Raw genomic sequence first — 17,934 nt, 5'->3', positions numbered from 1 at the left:
TCAAACACGTTTATTTATCGAGAAATATTTGTAAAAAATAAATGATAGTTACAGTCATAAGGTGTAAAAAAAGTAGTACAATAATAATGAAGAGTGTAGATCATTGTCCACAGAATAAAATATCAACTGAATAAATAAAATAGTTGGATCTATAAATATGGTAGATAGAAGAACCCGTATGATAATTATAGAAAAATAATGTTAAAGCTGTCACCACAAAATCTTTTAAGAGAGTTTATTCATCTATTTTTTTAATTTAATTATTAAATAAATATTTTTAAATGATCAATGTTATGAATTGTTTTTTTTTAAATATTTATAAAGATTAAAAATATATATATATATATATTTAAAATAACCTTATCATCGGCCAGTGTCAGGGGCCCGTCACCATTATTGCATGGTCCACGTACAGCAGTATCTTACACCTCTCTACCCTCAACTCTCCATCCGCTCAAGTCTCAAGTCTTTGCTCTTTCCTTTCCATCTTTACAGCTTTCTCTGAAGCAAATGATCCAGGCAGGCAGGCAAGACGGGGAAGCTAGCTTAGTTTGTTAACTTCTGATCAGCCAAAATCAGAATTATTTTCTTTTTACCCTTTTGAGGTGAGTATTATTAATTAATTAATTAATTGCTGCTTATTATTATTTAATTGGTATTATATATATGATTTTTATTTTTCTCCCTCGTCCTATATTTTCTTCTTCGATCGATCTGTGAAGTAGAACAGGCCAGGCAGTTGCCTTATATATATACACACACACACACACACACACATATGTTTGTATGTTGATCAAAACGTACATGTGTTTGAGATCGATGAGGTAAAATTGTAGGTGTAAGATAGATTAATTTCCATGGGACGGTTGTAATTATTTTATTTTCTAATTTAATTTTCATTTTGATAAATATATATGATTTGGACCCATTCGAATTTGGAGATGATGAAATATTCAAATTAATTAATACATCCATTTCATTTAATTGACCGTATTTTTCAAGCCTTATATTTTATATATACATATATATATATATATGACGAATACGAACTTACGATATAATTAAATATAGTGATCAGGAGCAATGGATCAACTTCAACATTTCAGCCACCCACATCCCTTGTTGTTGAGCCTCGATGAATATCGTCGTTTTTGTGCATTGTGCCGGGAAAGAGTATCATCACGTACTCCATGTTACAAATGTAATGAAGATGGGTGCAAGTATTTCTACATGCATATATCATGTGCTGAATTACCCTACCAGTTGCATCACCCAGGCCACCCCAAACATGATCCTCTTACCCTCATGAAAACGAATTTGGGCGATCAATGTGACAATTGCAGAACACGTCAAACAAACTTGTTTCACCAACACAGATCCTACATGTACACTTGTTCTCTTTGTAAGTTCCATCTTTGTATTCAATGCGCTTCGTTTTCACTAACCACAAAAGTTGGTATTCACGATCACCCATTGACCCTTATACAGAAATTATTCCAATTCACTTGCGATCAGTGTGAGAAAGAAGGAAATGGAATGTTTTATTTTTGTGTTAGTTGTTCATTTATGGTCCACCCAGAATGCACTCTTTTACCATTGGTTGTACAACCACCCAGCATAAAGGCTGAGTTTCACGACCATTCAATGACCCTTGCAAGAAAATTGATTTCATTCACTTGCGATGCTTGTGGGAAGAAAGGTAGGGGCATGTTTTACTTTTGTGACGTCTGTTCATTTGTGACCCATTTAGATTGTGCTTCCTTACCATTGGTTGTCAAAGTTATACGGCATGAACATCCTCTCAAACTCATTTCTCAGCTTCCAGCCATTAGTCCATTCAACTTTCGTCGTTGTAATCTATGTGTTAGGATGGTGAACATAGATTATATGGTCTATGATTGCTCAAGTTGTGATTATGCGGCCCACATTCATTGTGCTACGAGCAAGGAAGAGAGAGATGAGACATTTGTGACATGTTGGAACATGAAGAACTCAGGATTGATGAATCCACAGACATATTGACATACAATGTTAAAAGGTTCGAACCAGGAGTAGATGGGATTAAAATAGCTGCAGAAATCAAACATTTTAGTCATGAGCATGACTTAAAACTCATTGACAAGCTTGGGATCAACGAAAAGTGTGATGCTTGTACGCGGTACATCTTTACTCCATATTATGCTTGTGCTCAGTGTAGATTCTTTCTTCACAAATCTTGTGTTGAATTAAAACCAAGAATAAGACATGTACTCCATGAGCACTCTCTTCTGCTCCTCCCATGGACAACTCATGATAGTGGTTGTTTTGGATGTGATGCCTGTGGCCGTGATTGTAATGGCTTCACTTATAATTGTGAAGAATGCAAATTTAACCTTGATGTTCAGTGCATTTCACTCCAATATAAGTTCACACATGGTAGTCATGAACACCAACTTATTTTTTCCAGATCTCAAGATGACAGAAAGTGTAATAATTGTGATTCAAAAAAAATCCTGTTCTGGTGTGAAAATGGTGAATTTGCATTAGATTATAAGTGTTTAACACTACCGCATTCAGTATGGTATGAACAACATGAACATCCCTTCACTCTTTGTTATGCTCCAGAAGATGATTCGGGTGAATATTATTGTGATATTTGTGAAAAAGAACGAGACCCGTGGTGTTGGTTCTACTATTGTGCAGATTGCCTTTATCCTGCTCATTTGGAATGTATTCTTGGAGAATTCCCAAATATCAAGTTCGGGAAAACTCGCACAATTGATAACCATCAACATCCTCTTGCTCTTGCTATTGTTTCGAAGACTTCCGATGATGGCCGTCATTTGTGCGAGGTTTGTGGTTATTCTTTTACACTTGAAGCTGGTTTAGCTTATGAATGTGCCGAGTGTAAATTCAATGTTCACAGACGGTGCTTGTACAAAATAGGAACAAGTAAGGGATAGTTAATTGTTTTTTCTTTACTTGGGCTGTTAGTTTTACTAAAGAGCTCCGCAAGTTACTTTTTTTCTACTGTCTACCATATTGTAATAATAGGAACAAGAACTATCTTAATTAAGACTACTCGTGTATACACTTTCTTGTTTAATAGATGGTTTTGATAGTTACTTTTTTGTTGGTTTAGTTATTTAATGGTTAATTTTTCCTTCTTTTTCTTTTAAAAAATGTAGTAATTGTATTTAAAGAATTACTTTATATTTATGAATGAAGATGTAACATCAACAGGATCAGGAGATCAAGGTGACACTACAAGAAAATCAGCCTTTCCCAGCGTCAAAAATCGCTACAAAAGACCCCTAAAATCACTGTTTTAACTCTTTCTCAGCGATTTTTACAGCGCCGAATGTTAGTCGTAATTGTCTATTCACTTATAAATAAAACCAACGAAAGCTAAAAATTGCTGCAAATATTGAGTTATTTGCAGTGAATTTTCACGTTGTAAATAGAAAAACAATCGCCACATTTACACTTCCATGTTAGTTGTAAATTGCTAAGAAAAATTTTTACAGCGTTATAAAACCGTTGAAAATAGCATAAATATCGCTGCAAATAGATTATAATTATTTTCAGCGTTTAAAAATTTGCTGGGAATAATATTTTTCCCAGCGTTTTGAAACGCTGTTAAAAAAGTAAGGAAACATGCATGTTTTTTCACAGCGTTGAGAAAACGCTGCAAATAAGATTTGCTACGACTAAAAGTCCCTATTTGCGGCGACTAAAAGTCGCCGCAAATAGTCTTTTAGAAAAAAAAAAAATTAATAATAATAATACAGGTGAACCTAGGTTTTCATGCACTTATGCAAACAAGAGAGGCAGGGAATTGTAGTTTCCAAGTACCGTGTGCAAGCAATAATAAAGTTTACAGACTCCTAAAGCTGAATGCTCCAAATGTCATGAAAACCAAAAGGAACCCCCTGATCTCCAGCAAATGCAGAATATTTAACATTTAACAGAAAGAAGTAATGCCTAAATAAAGTGAGAAACTGTCCAAAACACAACAGGGAAAAAGTTGTCATCAAATATATTTTGGTGATTCACACATTAACAGCTAACCATTATGTTAACAGCATAAAATTTGGGGCCACTACTACATTCTTCCCTTTGGATTTGTTTTGGGTTTTGAACGGCAGGGTGCACATTAGGCTCACAAGCAAGCTATGAAGCCACTAAATTCTTAAGCAAGCTATGAAGCCACTAAAGTCTTCAATTGCTTAAAATCAAGGAAATAAATTTTCTGCAATTTCTATGACAGATTTATCTAATAAATTCACATTAGATGCATGAGTTTGATGGTATAGCAATACTTATCAAAAGATAGCATGGCAATACTACCATGGAGCTAGGTAAGAGTTTCCCAGCTTCATTTCTTTGATCTAACATTCTAACATTATTCTCAACCTTAGTAAAAGACCACCAATGAAACAACATGATGTAAAGGTAAAAGTTTTAATGATATGAAAATTTGCAGGAAACTTACCCATAGGTCCTGTCCCTTTTTCCCAGCTATAATCAATCAAGTTTTTCATACTATTAACCACTTCTGATATCTGCAAGCACGAGAATGATGGTAAAGAAAAAATTGATACACAAGCTACACATAATTATCAGTAAATAGTTCAAGAACTACTCAGAAGCTATTATTTTTTATCCTCCAAAAAATCCACAGTTAAGCATATTTAACCAATGTTTACCATTGTGGTCTAATGACATAAAAGAAACTATAGCAATAAGGGATAAGTCCTAGGTACTAGGGCTTTGTGAGAAGCAAAAGTTGTGCAAGGATCCAAATGTCTCTCCAAGGCAGAGAAGATCTGAGCATACCATTGTGTTTGAACTGCTAGATTTTTACATAGAAAGAGAAAATTTCAAGCATTGACCTCAAACAAATGAAAGAACCTAATCCAACTCATGATGAAGTAGTTGATCCTAAAGGAAAAGCATATCCTTGACCACGTAGTAACATGGAAAAAGTTCATCATGTCATGATGAACCCTGTCAACAAAAGCAGAAGCTTTTATTAGTAAGGTTAGACAGTGGCGATCATCCCACGATTTCCAAGGAACTCCAAGCTTTCTTGGCTCTTAAATTAAATGCTTTTAAGAAAGGGCACACCTATAACGTTATCTTTAATGAATTTAGGGTCTGTTCTTCAGAAAAAATACGTTTAATTGGAAAGCTTTTAGTTTTATAGGAGGTTTAGGGTGGATGAGAGTTTGCTTACTCTTGGGTGTTACAAGGAGGTTAGGGTTTGATTTTCCTCTGGGATCTATTTGGAAGGCAAAAGTTCAGACAATTAAAGGTGCTTTTTTGAAAAATGTTTGACTTTATTTAAAACCAATTAGGAGCTTATCATGGATCAAAGGAGCATTAGTTTGTTGTCAATGACAGTAGCCAGTTATGCTAAAAACTACTTGTTTCTCTCTACCTTTTCTTTCACATCATGCAAAAGCTTCAACAACATGACAAAGAAATTATATTAAGCCTACTACAAAAAGCATTTACTTCTTTTAGAGACTTTAAATTCCCTAAAAATGTAAATAAGGGCAAAAAATGTCTCCTTAAACATCCCTCCCCTTTTATTCCTAGAAAAGAAAAACATTCAAACCAGAGGGAGCTGACACAGTAAGGTATAACATCCCACCCTGTTCTTCATGCAAACAGAAAGAAACTGATACATTGAGGTAAATTGAAGCAGTACAAATAAAACCAAAAATGGGAACACACAGATGCACAGGCATGCATGCCCACACAGAAGTACTTGTTACATACCTTCTGAAGAATCTGGCCTGTATCTGGCTCTCTGATATTTCTGCAATTCATGGGGGCAAAATCTCCAATTAAAAGGAAGTTTACATCAAATGCAAAGTTGCACATTATTTATGCAGGAAACTAATCTCATGGTAAAAGAAATGGAAAATCTCATGTCTGTCATATTCTAAAACACACAACATCCTTATCATACAATGCACAAAAGTCAACTATAAAGGGCCAAACAACTTTATAATCAAATGTACACAACTTTTGTGGTTAAGAGAAAATAAAGGGCTAAACAAAACATATAAATTATAAACACAAGCTTCTCAAACTATAAAGAGCTCAAACAAACAGTAAATTATATATAAACAATCTTCTAAGTAAAACCTCATTGTTAGAATCAGTTAACCTCACAATGCACACTATCCATAAATCTGATCCATCCATAGGCAATTAGAAACATCATAGCCTAACAAATGATCCACAGATTCACCATTCCTTTTACACATAGCACCAATCCATTACAATAAGTCCACACTTTCTCAAATTGTCCATAGTCAAGATTTTCTCCAGCTATAATTCAACTTGGTACTGTTTGATAGATTATGTATTTAATTAAAGATGTATTTAAGAATGCATGTAAACACACACACACAGAAAGAGGAATGTTGTTAATAAAATAAAACTGCTGCAAATGACAACAGCATTTGCGACCAAATAACCGGGGACACTAGAAGCACACTTTACTTATATGCAATAAAACATATTAGATACTAAAAATACAGCATTTAATAATTTAATGCATAATGTGTTTTTGTACAAGTACTTTAATGCATAACATCTAATGAAACAATCACCACATATAAAGGTGCAATAGTTCATACCAACTACAGGAATTGGTTCTAGAAAGTCAAGATCATGATTGACTCCTACAAGTCCAAATACATATGGACTACCTAGATGCGCATGCCTGAATACTAAAAAATAACAAGTTAGAGCAAGACCTGCATGTAAGAACTTGTGAAAATAAAGATATCCAGCAAATAAACTGGTAAGATAATACACAAGCTTCAATTTCGAAGCCCCCAATATCAGGAGATTTATTTGCATGATGTGAATAAATGCACAACAGCCATGCAATTTATATATATATATATATATATATATATATATATAAATATAATTTGCATTTGCAATACATTATGTCTCAGAAGGAAAGGTGACTAATGAAAAATTGTGGTCTTTCATTTATGCCCACTGTAACCTTTTCTTTTAATCTAAGATAAAGTGGGAGTAGTGCAATTTTTCAAGGAACAAATGGACCCTATTACATAGGCAAGTATTGGAAAAAGAAAGGAAAAGGAACTAAGTGAAATGAATCATTTTTCTTTTTCTTTTTCTTTTTTCCATTCAAATCCATTGTACTATATGCACAATATAAAATAATCCCACAACATGTAGATGGTACATAACCAATCAGCTAAAATTATTACTGTGTAAGGAATTTTACAGTTTGATCATTCCCATCTAAGTTGTTCTTTGTTGATAGGTATTGTGTTCTCATGGCAGTGATCAGATGTCTATTTTTCAGTTTTTTTAAACATCTAGACACTGCAGTAAGGCATAAAATAACCCCCCAAGAAAAACTAAAAAAGCAAAAAGGTATATGAATCTCATAATATCCTCCGATTGCACTTATGTCCAATGACATGGCACACCTGGCCCATTAGAAAAACATAGAAAATGAACTGCACATATCATGTTGTTTTATGAAGTATTTTTTTATAGGTAAAAGTAAAATTTTATTGATATAAAAGTCGTTTAATGAAGTATTAAGGACATGGAATTTAGAAAGTTCTACATGAGTTCAATATTTGTCTTACCAATTGAAAACAAATTTCATCGAGAGCAACAGCGACAGCAACAATCCCCCAGGCTTCCTGCACATCTCCAACCTCTACAACAAGGAAACCAAATCATGCAAGTTCTTACTTGAAGTTCTCAAACATTAGCATATTCCACACATATCAAAGGAGCAGGGCTTATCCAGCAACTTACCAAAAAAGTATGAATTAGCAAACCCCCTTCCACCAAAGTAAGCGAGAAAGATACTTATCATTGAGTGCATCATTTGTTTTTGGTGGTTTTTGAGCTTGCCCGCAAAACTTTGTGATTTTTGAAACAGCAAGTCTGCTCCAATCGTCTGCTTCTGTAACTTTAAAAATAAATCTCATGATTTAGACATTAAACTAAAGCAAAACAAAAATTGATCATAAATTCAAAAGTCCCCAACCCAGAACAGAGGGTTACTCTGTTCTGGGTTGGCTTACGGCGTTGAAAGGGGAGATAGTGGAAAATGGGGGTGGCGTTGCGGCCGTGTGGAGGGCTGATTTGCGGTGGTGTTGCGCCGTGGAGGAAGGCAGTGCAGGGCTTACACGAGGTGCTTGAGCGAGATCCGTGCGAGGGAGAGTAGATCGACGGTGAGAGAGAGGGAGAGCTTGTGGAGGGGCTGGGGACCTTTTGGAGGTAGCTACGCCTGTAGCTGGAGGTTGTACGGCGGCTGAGGACACGACGGCACTGGGAACCCAAGAGAGAAAGGACTTCGAGAGTGAATTGAGAGGAAGATCTGCAGGAGAGAGAGAAGCGGCTAGAGAGGGGCTTGGTTAGATGGCCGGCGACGGTGAAGGTGGACGGTGACGGTGGGTCGACGGCGATGTGCAGTGGCAGCTGCATGGAGGCGTGAAGAGTAGAGATCAAGGAGAGAAGCAGAACAACAGTGGGGGGAAAAGAGAGAGAGGGGAGGGAAAAAAGTGGGAATAAGGAGTTTTGGCGCCGTGCGATTAAAATTGAGTTTTTGCGACTATATTTACATCGCTATAAAATTCTCTTTTTTTGTTTTCTATTATTGCGGCGACTTTTTTGTCCCAATAAGTAAAAAATCGCTGTAAAAGACCAATTTGAAACTTTAATGTAAAAACTTGTCGACCACATCAAAATCGCTGGAAATAAAAGTTTTTTACAGCGATTTTATTTCCGTCAAACATAAAAACACTGAAAAAGGCCTTTTTCTTGTAGTGTGATTAACGTTGGAAAGTGATCCTCCATGTAGGGCATTAATTTGAGATCAGTTACAATATATGCTGAAACTCAATATTTATAGGGCATTAATTGTTCAAGAATTTCCACAAGTCCTCAAAGGAATAGCTAATTAATCAACGTTACATTTATTAAACTAATTAAAGAAAAATCACAAGCATTTTGTCTTGCTTTACTTACCTTCAAATAACAAATACAAGTGCTTAAAACTTCACTTATTATTATTGTGGAATCTATTTCAATGGTGTGTTAGACGTATCAAAAAAAGACTTGCTAATAAATTTTTTCATTTTGACAAATAGAAATCTAATGGTCTAATTTTGAAAATTAGAATCGAAAGGTTGTCTAAATAAAATTAAATTATTTGAATGATTATTATTAAATTACTGGAGAAAATAATTGACACGGTTTAATATAAACAAAGAAAATATTATGGAAATTACTATATCATCAACGGTGGGGATATTATTTAATTAGTTTGAATTATAATCTACATCTTCCCTTACTTGGGCTTTTATTTAAATTGAATAGCCTCGTGAGTTATATGAAGTAATCCAAAGGAAAATACATTTTTTTAGCTCTGCTAGGTTTTAACGCTTTGTGTGACGTTATGCTGTATTCATGGCTACTGCCTTGGGCTAGTTGGGTTCTTAGGCGACTGCAGATCTTTACAGATATGGTTGTACAGTCTCCTCAACCCCTCCCAGAGGTCATTGTTCTGCTACGACTTGCAAAGGACATTAATGGGGAAGTCCGTGTTATTTTTTCGAAATATGAGATTGAGCACTTAATAGAACCCTTCAAGTTTTGGATGGCTTTGAAGTTCATAAGGCAACGTCCAATGCTAGACGTCATCCGTTCATTCATTAGGAGTCGTTGGGGATTGGGGTTGCAAACAGTGGTCTCTTCAATGCACAAACCATGTATTGTCTTCATTCGTTTATCCAATGAGGCATATTTCTTGGAGGCTCAGTCCAGGGAAGCTACTGACATTGATGGAGTGCCCTATCGAGGTTTTCATTGGCATCCTAATTTTAATGAGGATAGGGAGCTGTCGCTTGTGCTAGTATGGGTAGTCCTACTAGGTTTGCAATCGAATTTTTACCATGAATCATTCCTGAAGAATAGTATTGCCCCTATCGAAAGATTCTTGCGCCGAGATATACCACAAAGTATGCCACGCAGACTGATGGAGATCAGGTGTGTGTGGAAATGGATGCGGCTAAGGAACCTCTACATGGGATCTGGATTGGAATCCCTCATAAGCCAACTAGTTTGTATGTGGAGATTGAGTATGAGACTCTTACGGTATATTGTTGCAGATGTAATATCCAAGGACATAAAATTAAAACCTGTCATTCGAGAGATGGGGGAAAAAAGGATGTGCAAAGGAAAAAGAATGAAGGGGAGAAGCAGATTAAAAGCTAGGCTTCGAAGACACTGGAGGATAATGGCAACAGAAATGTGGAAGATCATACAAAGGGGTTGATCTATAGGAACTTGGAAGGAAATAATGGGGAAGGGCAAAGTAACTTTGCAATAGAGGGAAACGGAAATAAAAACATAGTGGTGCAGTTGCTGCAGGTAGGGGGAGTGTAGATTCACTTTCACATGTGGCGGGAATAGATTTTGGGAATAGGGTTAAGGTAGAGGAGGGAAAGGTAAAGGCTAGGGAAAATGGGCTTTTGAATGGAGGCACTTGGTCAAATACTTTGTTGATAGAGGAGGTTACCATGGTACCAGGTTCATGCTAGCTAGTGGGTGGGCTTTCATGTGGTTTACTGGCTGGTTCCAAGTGAGGCAGTAGAGCAAGAGGGTGGGGTGTGTGCTCTAGAAGCTGTTGAACGTGCTTCATTGCATGAGATGGATGAGATGGACAGCATTGGACTCAGTGAGGAGGACCACTACTCTCATGGGGGTTCTTTGTCGGATCCTAAGGGGGAGGTTGGGACTTATATGGGGAAATTCAGGGATTGTCTATCAGATAGTGAAATGCAGCCCAAAAAGGAGATAGACAAGAGTGGTAAAAGGTTAAGAAGCATTCTAAGCAAGCCCTTACGTTTGATTTTATGATGTCTAAGCCTTTGTTTTGGAATATAAGGGGGTTAGGAACGTCAAGGAGGAGACTACGCAAGATTGTGAAAAGTATGAAGCCTAATTTTCTCATGTTGACAGAGCCTTTTTCCAATGAAGCTAAGCTGAAATTATTGCAAAACAATTTACATTTTGAGTTCTATTTTTTTAACCAGAACATTGGAGGTAAGTTGTGGTTGCTTTGGGGGGATGGCCTACAGGTTTCAGTTCTGAATGCTAGTGCTCAACATGTGACGATTTTCTTGCCATTTGAGAATCAGCAGATTTATATTTCAATAGTATATGTGAAATGTAGATATCAGGAATGTAGGGAGTTGTGGCTAGGCCTGCAACCCAATCAACAAAAGTCAGATCCAGACCCGATCCAACCCGAACCGGCTACAAAAATGTGTGAACTCGACCCGACTCTAACCGAATCGTTTGGGTTGCGTTTATATATATGTAAACAAGAATGGATTCGTGAATAAATCAAAGCTTCCAACAATGATCCAATTCAGGAACTTCAAATCTCATTCAAAATTCTCCTAGCCACCCACCCAATTTACAGCAACCCAAATAAGATTAAACTGAAGAATTAATTTTGGGTATCCCTTCTAAGAAGCAATAGTCACAACCTCTAATCAATACCACTTGTCTCTATCTGTCCACAAAGAATCGCTACTTCAGTTCAATGCACAAACCATGAGACGTCGTCTCCAATAATCCAACCAGACTCCAAGGTTGAACAACTGAAAAAAATCATGCAGAACTATTAGATCAGTCAAACATTCTTTCAAAAACCAAAAAAAAAAAAGTCAAATAAATCAGCAGACCCAATACATTAATGAAAGAAATGAAAAATAAAAATATCCAGATATGAAATCTAACTGTTTTGAAAAAAGAGAGAGAGATAGAGAGATCAAGCTAAGATTAGGAAAACCAAAGACAAAGAAGCGGAGATTAATACTAGTGATGTTGAAAAAACTACCGAAGCCTTCCATTGTGGTGATAGGAAAATTTTTGAATGAGGTAACACGACAGACAAACCCCTTTACAGATTCCCTTACAACCAACTACCCATATGTGTGTATGGTATCAACTAATCCAGATCAAAAGCTAGATCTATGTGGCAAAACGTTATACCCAACAACTCAGATCTGGAGAAGTATTTTCATGAGCTCAGTGTGCAGATCTGGAAGCAAGCGACCATAAGCTTTAGATCACAAAGCAGATCTAGGTAGATGGAGAAGTTAATCACCGTAAGACTTTGAGAGTGTGCAGATCTGGTGCCATGTAGTGGAGAAGCAACAGAGGGAGCAACAACTGAAGTTCAACGGCTAATGGAGATAGTCTGGAACGGAGAGGAAGGATACTCGATTTGAGGAGAAGAGAGCTTTTAGTGATTGGTTTCGACCGAATATGATTTTGTGGCTAGGGTTTCCATAGTAGTGGGGAAAAGAGACTCGAGGCAAGGGCTAGAGGAAAAGGCCTAATGTAGTGGGTTCATCGGTTCCAAGGTTTCAATTGAAAAATATTCAAAGCTGATATTTGAACCCACAATTTAATGTTGAACCAATGAAACTAACTTTTGTCAAGTGGGCCCATTCGGGTTGAACGGGCCATCGGTCTTCTTGCACAGGCCTAGTTGTGGCAGTTTTTACAGCAAGATATTCATCATGACATAGTTTGGATAGGCCTCGGGGACTTTAATGTTATTTGTGGGGATGATGAAAGGCGTAGGGGTAGACCTCGGTTGAGGGTGGCAATGGAGGAGTTTAACGACTTCATTGAACAATGCGGCCTACAAGATATGAAGTCAACTGGTAGCTTGTTTTCTTGGTGTAATGGACAGATGGGTATGGCTCGAAGTTGGTTGAGATTAGATCGGTGCTTGATGAACTCGGGGGTAATCGCTTTGCTCTCGGATGCTATGTTGAGCTATTTACTAAGGACATCATCAAACCATGCTCCTATGGCCATTAAGCTAATGCCTGTTGTCTCTCTGTATGGTTGATCATCCTTTAAATTTTAACAAATGTAGGTTTCACATGAGGGTTTAGGAATTTGGTCAAGGAGGTCTAGTAAGATAGAGCACCATATAGAGAGCTTGGAGAGGAGGATTGAGAGCCTGGAACACCAGCTGCAACATCAGTTCTCGGAGGACATCTAGATGGACCTGTTGGTTACATGGGAAGAGTTGGTTGTGTGGAACCAATGGGAAGAAATAAGGTTAGCTCAATAGATAAAGCTTAATTGGCTAGAGAAAGGGAAAGCGTCGGCCTGGTTTTTTAGATCCTTTACTTCTATGTCGAAAACAATGGTGCATGAAATGAGACTAAGGGATGGCAATTTTCTGAAGACACCGAAGGCCATCCATCTAGGTGCAATGGAGTTTTTTAGTAATTTTCTTCAAGCTAGGCCACAAAGGGTACCACTAAATTTGTTAGCCTACGTGAGTGTTGAGGTTTTTTTAGCAGGAGAACCATATGCTTACATAGCCTCCTTAATCCAAGAAGTCAATAAGGCTATGTTCTCTATTTTGATAGACAGCAGTCTGGGTCCAGATGGGTTTGGATCGGGGATTTTATCGATCATGCTAGGATTTGGTGGAGGCGAACGTGGTGGATGCTGTTAGAGAGTTTTTTAGTAGCACCCCTTTGCCGAGGTTTTATTCAGCTTCTCATATCATCCTAATCCCGAAAGTTAAAAATCCTACTGGTTTTGAAAAATTTAGACCCATCAGTTTGTGCTTGGTGGTTTATAAGGTTTGCTAAAAAATTATAGTGAAGCGGTTGTTCCCTATACTTTGTAGACTGGTATCTCCAAAACAAGGTGCCTTCCTGTTAGGTCGTAGTATTTTTAAGAACATCTCATTGACCCAAGAAATGGTTAATCAAATTAACAAGCACGTTCATGGAGGAAATGTGCTTATTAAAGTGGATATGGTAAAAGCATATAATAGCATAGATTGGGACTTTTTGCTACATGGGATGAGGCCTTTTGATTTCTCTCAAGAAGTCTGTGGGCTTATTAGCCAATGCATATCATCCCCTTGGTTCTCAATGGCTATGAATGGGACTACGAAAGGCTTTTTTCCTAGTGGTCATGGGCTACGTCAGGGGGATCCTTTATTGTCATATTTATTTATTTTGGTTGAAGAAGTACTGTTCAGGCTGCTGAAAAATAATTTTGCTGTTGGAAAACTAGAGTCGTTCAGTCATTCTCAAGAAGCTATGCTTATCTCCCACTTGTTCTATGCTGATGACATTATGGTATTTGCTAATGGAGGTGGTGAGTCTATTAAAAAGATCAGGGATATGTTCCAAAAATATGAGGAATGGTCGGGATAAGAAATAAGCAAGGAGAAATTAGCTACGTTTTTGTTTTTTAAACTATTCCTACAGGCAGATGGAGGAGTATGCCATGTTTGATAGGCTTCTCGGAAGGGTCATTTCCTGTTAAATACCTAGGGGCTCCGCTAGTTTCTAGCCATCTTAAAGTGAGTCATTTTGATGAGCTGGTGGCACGTATTAGAGACAAACTGGGAGGTTGGCAGCATAGAATTCTGTCAAATGGTGGTTGGATTCTTCTGTTGAGGCAACTGGTTGCTAGTATGCCGACTCACTTATTTTCTTTAGTGCAAGCGCCTAAAGCAATTCTGAGTAAACTGAACCAACTAATGAGCAATTTTTTTTTTTTGGGTCCTCAAAGGGCAAACCGAAAAGGAAATGGTTAGCTTGAACCTCTTTGTGTAGGCCTACTCGAGAGGGAGGTGTGGGGTTATGTAATTTACAGGAAGTCCAAAGCTCGCTCCTCATGAAGTTTGCTTGGAAACTCTTAACTGAAAATTCAGTGTGGGTGCAAATTTTCAAAGCTAAGTATGTAAAAACTAAGCACATTTCATTGGAGGAGCCTCATAAAGGAGCTCCTTTTTGGAAAGGTAATATGCTGAGTATTACGAATATTCTTAGCAATGCGAGATGGTGAATTCAGGAAATGAATATTTTTTCTGGCATGATAACTGGCTAGAAAATGGCCCTCTTGTGGATGAACTAACCATTACTGCGTGGCCTTCTCTAAAAGTGTGGGAGTGAAGGATTGAAAATGGATGGGATATGGACTTGCTAAGAAGCCTAGTGGGGGATAGCAAACTAGAAGAAAGGCTGCCTTGGACAGCAAAAGGAAGGTGCAGACCTGCTAGTGTGGACTCCAATTTTGAATGGTGGTTTTTCCTCTAAAAGCGCATGGGAGTGTGTTACAGTTAAAGCACAAAAATGAACTAGTCAAACTGGGTTTGGAATGTGGCTCTTCCAAAAAACAAAATTGGTAACCATGTGGAAGGCGATAAATGGTTGTCTTAGCGTTGATGATAGAGTATGTAAGATCGGCATTCCCACGGTATCAAAGTGCGAATGCCGTGGAGAGTGGTGTTTGGAGGACCAGGATCATGTGTTGGCTATAGGCAAAATTGCAGAGGAAATATGGTGCAGATCTTCAATACAAGTGGGCATGTCATTTGATCTGCATAGACCATGGAAGGAAAAAGTGGAATTATGGTACAGGCATGCAGCTCGGTCATCCCCAAAAGGATGTTAATTGGTCTCATGCCTTCTATTTTAACTTGGTCTCTTTGGCTTTGGAGATGCAGAGTGCCAATGGAAGGACACGCGGTTTCGATGAAGTCTCTCTGGCAGTCAAATCAAGGCTGTAATTGCCTGGGTTGGAGCCTAGTGCAAGTGGAAGTGGAGTTAGATGCGTTGTTAGTGGTGCACTGGCTTGAGAGAAAACAGTGTGGGATTTGGAATTTGGAGGATTATTGGGAAGAGATTCAAGGTCTGTTCTTTAGCATGTAGGTTGTGGTAAGGCATGTTTTTAGGGAGTGCAACGCAAGAGCAGATTTTCTAGCCCGTATGCCTACTGGGTTGAGTCCCAGAAAGTGGTTGTAGTTTTGTGAACTTCCTCACCTTCTTAAAAGAATTTTGAAATTAGATAAACTAGGCCTTCCCCTCCTGAGCTGTTAGTTTTTCCTATTGCAAGAGTTGTGAGTCTCAAAGGTGTAACCGATCCGATTTCTGGCATGTTTTAGAAACAAACAGGTATACACTGGTTTTGAGAAATGAAGAACCCATACCGAACTGATTCACCCCTGAAATTGGTACTTCCGATTTTACTTGTTCTGGTCCGGTTCAGTCTAATTCTACCGATTTTCCTGATGAACTAATAAGGTTGGTCACTTAAGAATATGGGTGCTGCTCGCATGGTACGAGGCGGGGGGGGGGGGGACCTTTCCCCGCACCCCACCCCACACCATGCGGGGGAGGGATTTTCATCCCCATCCCTACATTAAGGTCTAGTCCCTAAACATTAAGGTCCACGAGTTCGCCTTGTTGTGGTGATGACCGATTGTGCCTAGCCAACTTGTTTGGACTTGGATTTGCTTGGCAATGGAGGGTCCCTAGGTTGATGAAGGTTTAGTGTTTGAGTGATGGAAGTGATGATGTAGTAGGGTAATCTAAATGATGATTTGGTGTATTTGATTCAATGTGGAATGACTTGATGGTTGCCCTTGATGTTGGCGCCATTTGGATGATACTTAGGGTGGGTATGGTGAAGTGTAGATAGGGTTTTGGGGGTGGCTAAAGGGGATTACGAAATTGGGAAGTGATGGACTATGGTTGGAGTCTAGGATGGGTTGGTTTGGATGGTGTTTGAAAGAGTCTAGGGTTGTTCCTAGAGTTTAGGGATTTGGAGATTATAGGATTTGAATATGGCAAGAGGATGAGGATCTTTGGTAGGATTTGGAAAGATGGAGATGATTAAGGAAAAATTTCTAAGTTGTAGGAATCTATCAAGGAAATATAAGTTTTCAGTTTTGGCAAGTGGAGAGGGTCTTGGTTGACTTGAATAATTCTAGGAATTGAGTGATTTTAGGGATTGAATTTGGAAGATGAGATGAGGATTCCTAAAATGTAGAAATTACCTTGTGGAAGTCTAAGTGGTTTTGGCTAGGCTTTGTGGGAATGGATGAAGGGTGGCTAGGGTTGCCAACTAAGGCAAGAGATTTGTATGGAATGATGGAGGCAATGGGAATTTCAGCTAGGGTTAACTTGGATGGAGGAAGGCTTGTTGGAAAACTAGATCTAGGCTAGATCTAGGGTTCTATGGCTTTATGGAAGTGATATGATATGGACTTGGATCTTATGGAGGCTAAATATGTGTTTGGTAAGTGAGAAAGTGTATGGAATATGTATGGAATAGATATGAAATTATAGATCTAAGCTATGGCATGTGAGAATTATAAATCTATGAATGTGGAAATGTGTTGGACATGTTTATGATTGGGAGATAGGAATTTGGCCTTGGAAAAATGAAGGCTTAGGATATGTTTGATATGTGAGAAAATGCAAGAAAGAATATGAACAAACTAGAAAATATAAGAACATAAAAGTATTTTTGGATTTTTTGAATAGAGAGTGGAAATATAAAAAGATTGATAAATGAATGATGTGAAGATTGAACGGAAAATAAACAAGAGATTGATAAAATGAATCAAGACCTATTCACGAATTACAAGGTGATGAAACAAAGATAGATAAATAGACAACACCTATTCATGAATTGCAAGGTGTTGATCTTCTCCTTGGGATTTACGAATTGCACCCAAAAGAGCCCAAGTGCACAAGTATCGAAAGTGTTCACAAAAACAAACCAAACCGTTCCATAAAACAAAACAAAAAATGTCAAAAGATGCAAATGAAATGACTAAGGGTCCTATTTATAGAGATTACAAAATAGAAACCCCCAAAAGGTCCATTGGAAAATAATTAAAAATAAATTAAAGCAATAAAATAGACTTGCATGGCCCATGGTGGCCCATGACATGCAATGGCCTATGGATGACCTAGTGTGAATCATGGCCCACGGTTGGGCTGGTCTGGCTCATGGCTGCTAGTGGGTTCGGCATAATGCCGTGCATGACCTGCTGATAGGCATGGCACGGTGCCATGCTTTGGC

General features: G+C 37.9%; 2 protein-coding genes across 4 annotated transcripts; both read left to right on the top strand.

Moving 5' to 3' along the window:
* Positions 1-379: 379 nt before the first annotated feature.
* LOC122317310 lies at positions 380-3,104 on the top strand. 3 transcript variants are annotated; one of them, XM_043134319.1, is made up of 3 exons: positions 380-605; positions 1,072-1,402; positions 2,683-3,104. In XM_043134319.1, exons 2-3 carry the CDS (start codon positions 1,084-1,086, stop codon positions 2,940-2,942), a joined length of 579 nt encoding a protein of 192 aa, XP_042990253.1. In that variant the 5' UTR covers positions 380-605; positions 1,072-1,083; the 3' UTR covers positions 2,943-3,104. The 3 variants fall into 3 exon arrangements, with proteins under 3 accessions (XP_042990253.1, XP_042990251.1, XP_042990252.1); XM_043134317.1 differs by having other exon boundaries at positions 1,869-3,104; XM_043134318.1 differs by lacking the exon at positions 1,072-1,402 and having other exon boundaries at positions 1,869-3,104.
* Positions 3,105-13,805: 10,701 nt separating this feature from the next.
* Positions 13,806-15,773, top strand: LOC122315452. Its single transcript, XM_043131352.1, has 3 exons — positions 13,806-14,211; positions 14,325-14,517; positions 15,569-15,773. Exons 1-3 carry the CDS (start codon positions 13,806-13,808, stop codon positions 15,771-15,773), a joined length of 804 nt encoding a protein of 267 aa, XP_042987286.1.
* Positions 15,774-17,934: the final 2,161 nt, after the last annotated feature.

The sequence above is a fragment of the Carya illinoinensis genome, chromosome 7 (genome assembly GCF_018687715.1).
Source record: "Carya illinoinensis cultivar Pawnee chromosome 7, C.illinoinensisPawnee_v1, whole genome shotgun sequence".
NCBI classification, from domain to species: domain Eukaryota; kingdom Viridiplantae; phylum Streptophyta; class Magnoliopsida; order Fagales; family Juglandaceae; genus Carya; species Carya illinoinensis.
Note: the sequence above shows the minus strand (reverse complement) of the source record. Positions and strands in the feature narration are given on the sequence as shown.

Coding starts and splice junctions, on each gene's coding strand:
- LOC122317310 (XM_043134318.1), top strand. CDS start 1,974: ATGTTGGAACATGAAGAACTCAGGATTGATGAATCCACAGACATATTG.
- LOC122315452 (XM_043131352.1), top strand. CDS start 13,806: ATGGTTAATCAAATTAACAAGCACGTTCATGGAGGAAATGTGCTTATT. Junction 14,212..14,324: donor GGTATTTGCTAATGGAGGTG/GTGAGTCTATTA, acceptor CTATTCCTACAG/GCAGATGGAGGAGTATGCCA. Junction 14,518..15,568: donor GGTTGGATTCTTCTGTTGAG/GCAACTGGTTGC, acceptor TTGGAGATGCAG/AGTGCCAATGGAAGGACACG.